Raw genomic sequence first — 11,571 nt, forward strand, 5'->3', positions numbered from 1 at the left:
AGCGTAATACTGTCAGTAAAATTGTCTCGGGTTTATTGGAGGAGAAAGGAAAAAATTGAGCCATGATTCTTGAAGTTAGCCGGCAATGTTAGCCGTAAGTTGCGTACAGCCTCTGTGTGTTCCCGGCGTTACAAGGGCTAGCCGGCATGTGAGCATTTTTTCAGTTTGTCTGTGAATAAGTCAGCATATCAAAATTAGACAACAGTATATCAAAATTGGACCACATATATATCTCACATGGATATACTAGGCTTACATTAGATAAAAGATAAAAACAGTTAACCGCCAGCTATGAACAAGCATGCAGGGATCGACATGGAGGTACTGGCCCGGATACGGGCTGAGCGAATCCTTGTCACCGGGAATGCTAGTGCTTACAAACATGCGAAGTTGGTCAGTTTTTGTTTTATTGTTATGTCCCATTAGCCGTAATGTTCTGTGTCTGTGAATGCCGGACCCTTGTCCATAACAACGGAGAAAACATCAGTTTTGTAGTCATTCAAGTCACTTGAACTGGACCATTGATATATGTCATACCGTCGTACCGATCGACACGATCGCAAGCGTAGCACTCGGAGCTAACGGACATAAGGGAGCCTTCATTAATTACAGGGGGGTGGGCCGGGGGAATTTCGCGAACACCTGTACCGTAAAATGTGACCCTCCCCCAATCCTCCTGTCTAAAATGTGACCCTCCCCCTTGTCCGACATTCTAAACTTGACCCTCCCCCCCCACCACTGCGGTATTCTCCCCGGGAATAACTAAAACAGTATCAGCTAATTTACATATTAATTGGTTCAATTGTTATGTTAGGGACAAATTACAGAGGGGAGGGCTTGTGTTTTTGGAGGGACAGTCGCAATTTATCACGCAAGAATTTTTGAAGAGATAATGGTATTTCATACAGTTTAGGGAGGGTCACCATATTTTGTGCAACTATAAGAAGGCAAGATGTAGCTAATTTAGTGCTTCATCCAAAAATCATAATACATGGGAGTCTATCAGCAAATTATTGACAATTTACCCCACAAAACATGCTATATCTGTATTTTATATATGTTTGATAATGTATTTAAATGTACTTTGCTTGAATAGGGAAGTAAAATGAACATTTGTGTACAAGAAATTGATTTCTGAATTCATCTAAAAAGTTGGTTCACTATCCATGGTGTTTATGATGAAATTATGAATAGTTTTTTCCAATACAAAAATAGGTAAATCTTTGCATTTGTGTACTCTTGATTATTGATATTAATTTTCTTGATTACACTAGACTGGTTACAAGTCTATGGTTGTGTAAGAAATTTGATTTTGGAATTTCACCAAATGTCATTCAATACACTATGCATTGGGGTCTATGATGAAACTATGAATAATTTTTTTTCAGTACAAAATTAGATAAATCTGTGCATTTATGCATGCTTGATTATTTAGATTATTGTTCTTGATTAGACTACAGTGGTTTCAAGTCAATGGTTGTGCAAGAAATATGATTTCGGAATTTCACCAAAATGTTCATACACTATGCATTGGGGTCTATGATGAAACTATGAATATTTTTTTTTCAGTACAAATTAGATAAATCTGTGCATTTATGTATGCTTGATTATTAAGATTATTGTTCTTGATTAGACTAGAGTGGTTACAAGTCCATGGTTGTGCAAGAAATTTGATTTTGGAATTTCACCAAAATGTCGATTCACTATGCATTGGGGTCTATGATGAAACTATGAATAATTTTGTTTTCAGTACAACATTAGATAAATCTGTGCATTTATGTATGCTTGATTATTAAGATTAGTGTTCTTGATTTGACGAGAGTGGTTACAAGTCTATGGTTGTGTAAGAAATTTGATTTTGGAATCTCACCAAATGTCAATTCACTATGCATGGCGGTCTATAAGTGTGTGCGTATTTTGTTGGTGATTTCCTATTCAGGAAATATCACACGGACAATCAAAGTGTTGGCCATAATATCAGCTTCTGTCAAAAGTGACCCTTCCCCCAAGATATGTTTATAAAAAGTGACCCTCCCCTTGAACTGTTTTCTAAAAAGCGGCCCTCCCCCCAATTCCCCCGGCCCACCCCCCTGTAATTACTGAAGGCTCCCTAAGCGAGCGCGTTCATGTATGGCCGTGGTTTGAGGACTGTGGGGCTTAAATACTCGAAATTATCGTGTGTCGCAGCGCATTTCTTTTCATTTTCGACCAAAAATGGTGACTTTGGTATTCTACAACATAAATACACTTTAATAGTTTGCTAGTATCCGTTTCAACTCACATCGTTTGGTGTCGCCGTTCTCAACTACCGAAAATCCAGTCGTTGTGGACTGGCCAGGTGGGAATGCAGAGAAATACTTAGAAGAGCCAAGTGTAGAATTTGGGACTCAGTGGAGATAATTTGTTTGCGTTCCTGCCAGCATTATCCGACGCAGTCTTTGTAGTTTTATCGCCCTCGTTCACGCTGAATATTCATAGACGTGGGCACTATACGGTTCTCGGGGCTTTGACCGTATAGTGCCCACGTCAAAACTTGTATGGCCAAAAGATGGAATGAAGATAGTGAATCACATTTCGGTGACATTCCAAAATCAAATTTTTTGCACAAACATCCACTTGTTACTACCCTAGTCTAATCAAGTAATTAATACAAATAATCAAGCGTACATAAATACACAGATTTAACTAGTTTTGTAATGGAAAAAAATATTCATAGTTACTCTGACAAGATAGTGAATTAACAATTCGGTGAAATTCCAAAATCAAATTTCTTGCTCATACATGCACTGGTAACTACCCTAGTCTTATCAAGTACATTAATATCAATAATCATGAGTCTATAAATACACAGATTTAGCTAGTTTTGTATTAAAAGAAATTATTCATAGCTTCTCATAGATTATGTATGGAGGACCTGTGTATTTTCTGTTTTGCCTGGGAGCTCTTGCGTGTTACCACTGTATACCTAGGGAGTCCAAGACAGGAACTTTCCAGATAGTGTTTTACGTTGCATGCTGCACTGGCACTGGAAGGTTTGAGTGTCAGCGTGTGCTTTTTAAGTCAGATATTTCTCTATTTTGAGTCTTACTCAAGTCAGCAGATATGTAAAGAAACCGGTTAGTGGCAGAGATCGAATTTTATGCGGATCGGACTGTTCATTTAAACCCTACGCCATCCTCTACTTTAGTCGATGGAACGAACATTGCTCACAGAAGAGAAAGCCGTGCCGTAAGCTTATATTTGCAATATACGCACTGCAAGCTAAGTTAAAAATATCACCACAAGTTGAAAGCTGATCTTTCTACAGCAAATTGTGTGTTAACTGTGAACTTTATTCCGTTTATGAGTTCAGTCAGATGTCTGAGATTGTCATGAGAACATTATTTATGATCGTTCCATTGAACTTTTGTCGATGCGCGGAGTTAGCAGAGGAAGACTTCAGATTAGTTCGGCATGTCCCGACCGGAATAAACAAAGATCTAAGATGGCTGCTCCCGTGGTAGCTGAACTGGACGCTGCTTAGCAGTGAATTGCGTGTGTTGTCGCCGACTTTAATGTGCAGACATTACACGTGACTTACAATTGTGCTCATCATTGAACATTAGTTAAAGTCGCCTGTGAACTATTTGTGTTTCCCAGCCGCGTGGTCAAGTTTGAGGTACCTCTGCAGTAACGTTAAGTTTTCCATCAAAATTGTTAAGCGTTTAGAAAGGGTTTGAACAGAGTTTTGTTCTGAAAGTGTGTTCGACTCCTGCCGGCGGGAGGTCGATCAGTACGGTTACTGATACCATGGAGTAATATTTATATAATAGTAATATACAGAAGTTGTTTGTTACACTATATGACTTTGTGTTGGTTCCTCATTTCATGCCCCATGCTGTGTAGCCCTGCGTACAGGTGTGTGCACGTGTGTTCGCAGCATTATATGGCCTCTACCAAAGCCCTGCAATGGTCTTTGAACAGACTTGAGGTCTCTGTGGCCTGGATCTGGACCGCAATGAAGACTAAACGGTCTTTTTGGCCGAAATTCTGCTCTATTGGGGCAAAATCCTTTCCCTGCCTACCTTTACCTCTTATCCCAGAAAAGATGCGATTGACTTCTCCTAACGTCCAAAACCGCTCATTTTCTGAAACATAACGTACTCGACAAGTTGTTTACCCATGGAGATCCCCATTTTTAATCTCGCTGCAGAGACCCCAGTTATCTCCACAGACCGTTGCAGGGCTGTGGTGGAGGCCGTATAACGCCAGGAACACACAGACCTGTACTCAGGGCTACATGCTCTGTTGCTGCTCTAGAGAGGTTAACGCCAGTCTCGGACTTGTTGGCCCTGCTAGAGAAATAAATTTGGCTGAGCTTCGGTCGGTTATTATTCTGCCGTCTCGAAACATCGGTTACACAAGCAACATTTCGGTGAAATTCCAAAGTCAATTTTGTTTTCCATAACTCAATACAAACCTTTGCAAAATTTGAACCCCCCTAAAAAACAGTTTTTGTAAAAGTCAACCCCCCTGATTTCTACCAACCCCCTCCACGTAAATAACGAATGCTCCCTTAGTACGAGTCACATTCCGACGGTCGTTTTTGAGGTAAATATTCTGTTCATGATATCATTTAATGTTTATCATCTAATGTTTCCTTATTTCTAGTAGCATTATAAGAAGTTGAACGCAGGCAGATGTATTAACTAACAAGAATACAACCGTAAAAGGTTACTCGTATAATGTATGATGGCATGATGGCTTGTCCGCTCCTCTTTTCAAGACTCGCCTGACATAAGTGCAGAAGAATACGAGTTTGAAGCCCCACTTGGTAGCTTCGTCGAACTTGTTTGCACAGCAAACGCCTTCCCTACACCGACAATAACCTGGTTTGACGACGACGGTGACGTCATATCAGGCGATGAAGAGGTAAGAAACATAACGACACTCATTCCTGACGAGACGACGGTTACGAGCACACTAACCGTCACTGTCGTTAATGAGTCGTACTATGGAATATACACATGTGAAGCATCAAATGAAATACCACCAAGTGTTCAACTGAGTATGAGGATATTAGAACCAGGTAGGATGTTCATTTATTACATTTGTTCTCAAATTACTTTTCAAAACCAGATTGCTTCATCTGGCGGACAAGAAATCAAACTGATAAGGACTCCCAATTAACCAGTGTAATGCCCCTAGTACAATTTATTGACTTTTTGCAGAAAATTAAAGGGAATATTTTTCTACATATATCATGTTCAAAAAAATTGATTACTATTTTTCTGCATATTCCTGTAATGCACCCAAAGGACAGGTATTTGGACTCTCAAACTTGTAATTCTTTTCTGATCTACCCATTTGTGGGGTTCATTTTAAAGGGGCAAAGTCGACCATTTTTCATCATTGTTTGATACGAGACACTATTTATATATTTTGACATGTTGAAAGATATTAAATGAATGGGTGTTCATGCATTCCATCCCGACGGCGGTTTTAGACACGACAAATAAAACCATCGCAAGAAGGAATAAATGGCCAGCACAATTTATTTGGCTGTTCACCGCTGTGAGCATCCGCGTGTGAAAAAACAAAAAACCAAAAAAAACCAAAACACACACACTTAGTGATACGTCACACATAAAATATATAGCTCTACATCATGAACGCAGTGTTGCAGTTTCCCTACCAGTAATTCCGTTTGCTAGTGTTACATTTGACGATCATCTTTGCATGCAGAACTTGACGACTAATCCAGTTCTTGGATATACCGTTCTTGCTGCAAAAGAGCATATTTTCGTAATGTTTGTTCACTATAAAATGCAAGGAATGTGTTACTTTGTACCTACCTGCTTCAATATCACAACAGCAATCTTACATCGTTTTAGTTTTATCATAGAACCATTTAGTCTATGGTATTATTTCTCTTTCAAAGTCCGTGTCATTCGATAGTTAAACTTACAAGCAATACCCTAAGCTTCTACATGTAAATTTCACTGTTTTACAGTACCTATGTGCCTATGTCCCACGTTATCCATTGTGCTAAAGTTTATATGAAGGTCACGGGCCACTCTAGCACTCTTTAAAACGATGATGTGAAGTAGTGTGCATCAATCAGTAATTCTCTTTGTGATGGGGATCAACCATAACAGTTAATTCAAATCGTGATGTCGCCCAGACAAACGTTGAACATTGCCGCAAAGAGCTAGAAGGCAGTTTCATATATCCTTGACGCCATCCATGGTCACTGTTTGGGTTTCCTATTCAATTGATTTGGAATTTTTGCCATCAAAAAATTGTAAAAAAAAGACCGACTTTATCCTTTAAAGATCTTTGAGAGTGAGTAACAAACTTTAAACTAGTGAGTCATTTCTAAAATCGTATTTTTTTTATTTTTCTCCATGGAGTGTGACCATTTTGAATTTCAAATATCGGTAAACCTCGGGTAATTTGTTTCTCTATACTAAAATTTGCATGGTGACCCCCTCCCCCCAATTTTTATTCTTGATTCTGAAAGTGAATGGTTGGAAGATTCCTTGTGTGAAATTTAGGCGAATTTAGTATTTTACTTTCGAGGCGCACACTACCTTAAATCAAAATATGCGACCCATGAACCTTCTTGTTTGCAGGTGGCTCCAGTGCAGCTGGCATTGCAGTAACAATCAGTTTAGTCACTGTCGGCGGAGTTGCAGTTGTAATCGTAGCCGTGTACATGTATATTAGAAGTAAAAACAAAAAGCAATACTCAGGTAATAACTCCCATGATAATATGCAGAATTTGCCAATTTCCACCAGATTAGTGTCATTTACAATGTGCCGAAAAATTACTCTCACAAGTAACATGCAATTATCGGGTATCTGTTGATACCTTTTACGCCGTGATTAAATGAAAATTTCCAGTTGTCACGAGCAAATATCCAAAATAGATGGTCATCCTGTCTGTGACATCCCTGGAGCGAAGACATTTATAAAAATTAAAACTTTCGCTTCGGAAAATACCGTGTACTCTCAACAAGATCGAATACAGCGAAATGAAAAGATCAGGTTAATCACAATAAGATTTAGATAATTTAATTATATTGATGATAATATCTGAACTACTGCCTACTAATTAATAGGTCAACATAATAATTTTATAATATTTGTCATTGTTTCCATCAGGTAATGATGATGAGAGGTAAGTCGATATTTTTTCTTTGAAATTGATGAACACTTCTGAATTTCGTGTCTATATTACAACAATACGATAGTTGGTATGATGGCAGACTTTCAGGGCAACATTACACATTACCTATATTACTAAGTATTTTTACGTTAAAGCTGAAATTTGTGGCCTCTCTTTCAGTTCTGGACTCGATGGCGTAGTTGAACAGAATGCAGATACGGTGTCCGATAATAGGCTGGAGCCAGAAGGATTGTCTAATGACCATACTATTGATCATTATGCAGGTAATACAAATATTTTATAGCATCTTACATAGAAATACGCTATGAATTGCATTGAATCCATAAGACGTCATAAAACATATGTATATAAATTAATATGCTCCTAAGCTAAGTGAGACTCTTTTCCTGACATAAATTGTCTGAGAGTAAGAAATACTATAATACTCGCTGTTTATAATTGGTCAATAACGGTAAAAATGAAATGGAAATTCATAAAATTAAAATGGGAGTTGCAAGTTTTCAGCCACATCCTTAAAATGACCCATGGAAAAATATCACATAAATTGATATGTTAGGATATTTTTCATGGCATATTATATTATATTATACCATGGAGTCGTATTTTTTTTTAATTGACCCGATAGAAGTTTTTATGATATTAACAATATTATATGACATAATATGACATGATGTTTTACAATATTGTATCATATTATATCACAGCATGTGACACGATCTGCTAGCCGACATAACTTGATCTGGTGTTGTATGCGATGTGACTTTGACGTTGTGATGTGACGCGATGTGATGTGGTGCGATATTGTTGTAATTCCCGTATAAATACGGACTATAAGCTATTCTATGGAAAATAAAATCATTTCTTTACAGAGACCGCACCTTCGACCACATCATCTATAGCTGCTCCGGAGGCAGCATATGCGGTTTCAGTCAAACAGAAGAGGACATCATCGAAGAAATCTACCAATGAAACTGGGCAGAAGATGACAGGTGAAAGCAAACCTGACCCTGCAGCTCTATATGCCGTATCGAGCAAACACAAGGACAGTCATGACAAAAAGGTACACAGTGGCATATGCGTTTCAAACTCACAAGAAATATTGCCTTAGAAAGTAAATCTAAAGGAGACCATTGGTCAGTCACACTATTGGAATATTTGTTAAAATACATCCAAACACATGGGCAACTTTTTCCTCTTTTGTCTATGCGTAATTTACTATAATTATTCCTCACTTTTAGGAGAAACCTAAAGGAGAACCACGTACGCTGAGTTGGATTTGACAAACTCTGGATCCAAACAGCAGCAGAACAAACCTCCTGAAGCAGAGAAGACACAATATGCCTCTATACAGATCCCAAAGACCGATTGACGAACTAACAAAACCTGTGTGTGAAATTGGGTATTGTTTGTACGATGAAAGCGACGTGCGCATTCATAGTATGGGCGAAAGTGCCTTCCGCAAGCTGTGTAACTGTGGACTGTACCAATGTTACATGTAATTACACGCCTTTTTGTATATATTCGGAAAGAGTCAAGAATTTTCAGTCACAATAAACTTAAATTACCAAGACAATAATCAAAAAATCAAAATAATTCCCTCCTGAAAAGGAATGAACTTCATTGAGGTGAAAACTTTTCTGGGTTTTGTAACCAATTTGTGTCTTTATTTTTGTGAACACTGTACTTATACAACTACCAGACGCACAAAGGTCATTGTGTACATAACCATTTAAATAACTCCGCTCAGTGCGTTGTAGATAATCACTGACATGACTGTCTGGACAAATTTTGAAAAACATAGCTATAAATACAGGAGCATTGCAAGCAGGAAACATCAGCAGGTTTTGCCTCACTGCTAGTTAATATTAATATTTCTTGACTGTTGATTTATTTCCTATTTGTCGATATCAATTTTGCTCAGAGACAGCTTTTTCTAACACCCGGTTTTCCTCAGTAAGGCGTATATCTTTCAATTTATCAGGCGACCCTGCCAACAATAACTATTTGATCCTCTAATCCACTGTTTCATTTAATCATTTACACACATGAACAATATTAGATCCTGTAAGTCCTTCCAGTGCATTTATTTAACATTCAGAATTAATCTGACGTTGTTTAGGCGTTGGTTCAGTAATTTGCAATTACTGACACTATTCTGTGTTAAACACGCTTCAAATTCTATTGATTGTCGATTTATTTTAGACAAAGTTCACACGCAGTTTATGTTGAATGTAAAACCTTTGAAGCCATTTGCCTGTATGAAATGGTTAAGAGTTCAAAATGTTTGAATAGTGTTGAGTAAATATGATTTGTTAGCAGAACGGAGGCACTCGTCCAGGATCCATACCCAACGAGGCACGGGTATCAGTTCATTTGCTATTTAGTAGACGCATATCTGATGACGCACATGATGTTTTAGATATGAGACAGTCAGGCTGCTGTTTCCACTGTCCTTTGACATATGTCTACAACGCCTTCTGATATCATCCTGAATTGTAAATGTGAGTACACCAGTATATACCGATATTTTAGCTTGTAAAACGAAACGGAAGAATAAAATAAAGATAACTGTTGACAAAACTTGTCTGCTTTGGTGCTCTGATATGATTCTAATCGAGTTCCCATCACTTTGTGGCTGACTGAAAAAAGAAGCGTTTACATTTCTAACAATCATGTTTCAAAGTATATCTCAATCAACAGGTATAACGACACTTGAATAGAGTACTGTACTGTAACACAAGTCTTTTAAGCTAGCATCCTTTTTAGCTAATTTAGCTCAGTGTTTAATTCGTCAATTTAAGATGCCGCTAATATAAATTTTCCCCGTATAAATTAATATGTACAAGATGCCGTTTCTGTTAAATTACAGTACATTTCAAAATAGTTTGGAATTACAAAGTGCTTGGTTGATTAGAAAAACGTGTCTGGTGATAAAAATAACGGCAACTGCGTTCGTTGCAAACTTAAAGTTCTTCTTTGATAGGTTTTGCAACAATTGAACCCAATACGACGTCGACTGTTCTCACTCATAGAACATGTTAACTGTAGGAAACACCAGTCGTTGTACTGACCCGTACACACTGCACCGAGAAAAACCTATCGTTAGCGTTTCTGTGCAGTTTCAATCGACGGTAAATGTGAGAAAGACAATAGAAGAATGTTAAAGAGTCAGTGTACTGGGAGCGCGGCAACACTGTCGATGTTGACTGTGGTACAGTGAATGTCGTATTGATTTGAATTGTTGCAGAATTTACAGAAGGAGAACGTTTAGGTGGTGTCATTTTCTATCGCCAGGCACGCTTTTCTCATCATGCAAGAACGTTGTAATTCCAAACAATTTAGAAATGTACTGTAAAAACTCGCTGGTTGCAATGAAAGTCCGAAATTGCTAAAAAGCTTGCACTTAATTCAAAGGTTCTAGTCTATCTAAACCGTTGCCAGAACTAATGGCAACCTGTGTCTCTTTTAAATATCTTGAATCGTATGAAATTTTATTTAGGAAAATTAGTGTTAGGCTACTGTAGAAAACACCAAAGAAATCACAAAGAAGAGGCACTGCACATAGATCTCTAACTATGCCATCGGTGACCTGATAATATATTATTGGACGAATCTTGTATTATGCCAAGAAAAATAAAATTAATGTTTGTTTCTCATCCTCGAGCGCGTCAATTCAGACTCACCGCGTCAACCGCGTTTTTTTCTGCTCATCCGGAAATAAATGAAACAACTCGCAAAAATAGGCGACGATAGTGCAAAAGACAGTGTTCTATAAAACAGAACTGTAAACAAAATAACTGACACTAACATTCCATTCAGAACTGTATACATATGTCACTGTTAAATTAGGCTGTCACACTGTGCATGGCTGGCAGTGCACTAAAAGTGAAACCACAGAACTTTTGCTATAAGAAAATACTAAAGCAACACTGCTGTGCATTATATATGTGTCCATTCTATGTTGTTTTCATGTTATTTGCGTGTTCTTGTTGGTTGAAGAATAAAAATATTGAGAAGACCCCCCCCCCAATATGTCTAGGATGAGAAACAAACTTTTTTTTCTTGGCCTAAATCGTCTATTTTATTTATCCGCGTATGCAGTGTCTTCTTTTTTATAACAAGGAAGGCGGAAATTTAAACAAATGCAAATAATACAGAAGTCATGAACCCGGAACTAAGAAGGAGGACACATCCCATAGTTACAGGGATAGCAACCGTTAGGATATGCGATTAAGATATATTAACATTACAGAGAGTTAGAGGGTGCTCTGACTGACATTTGTTGACAATAAATGATGGTTTACGTGTGTACACATACTCAAATTCCGGGCCTGCATATCCCGTATTTACCTAAAATAGGTGTTATATAAGTATAATAAAAGATGCTGAGTCCCCACGCT

The 11,571-nt window shown here is 37.9% G+C and overlaps 1 protein-coding gene across 1 annotated transcript; it reads left to right on the plus strand.

Moving 5' to 3' along the window:
- Window positions 1-301: 301 nt before the first annotated feature.
- On the plus strand, window positions 302-7,166 carry LOC139128846 (limbic system-associated membrane protein-like). The gene is made up of 4 exons (XM_070694557.1): window positions 302-389; window positions 4,766-5,068; window positions 6,615-6,734; window positions 7,147-7,166. The coding sequence occupies exons 1-4, from the start codon at window positions 302-304 to the stop codon at window positions 7,164-7,166; spliced, it is 531 nt and encodes a 176-aa protein (XP_070550658.1).
- The last annotated feature ends 4,405 nt before the right edge of the window (window positions 7,167-11,571 follow it).

This window comes from Ptychodera flava, chromosome 3 (assembly GCF_041260155.1).
Source record: "Ptychodera flava strain L36383 chromosome 3, AS_Pfla_20210202, whole genome shotgun sequence".
NCBI lineage: Eukaryota > Metazoa > Hemichordata > Enteropneusta > Ptychoderidae > Ptychodera > Ptychodera flava.

Excerpts from the sequence above, each read along its gene's own strand:
- LOC139128846 (XM_070694557.1), top strand. The coding sequence starts at position 302 with ATGCAGGGATCGACATGGAGGTACTGGCCCGGATACGGGCTGAGCGAA. Across the intron at positions 390-4,765 it reads AGTGCTTACAAACATGCGAA|ACTCGCCTGACATAAGTGCA; the intron begins GTTGGTCAGTTT and ends CCTCTTTTCAAG. Across the intron at positions 6,735-7,146 it reads AAACAAAAAGCAATACTCAG|GTAATGATGATGAGAGGTAA; the intron begins GTAATAACTCCC and ends TGTTTCCATCAG.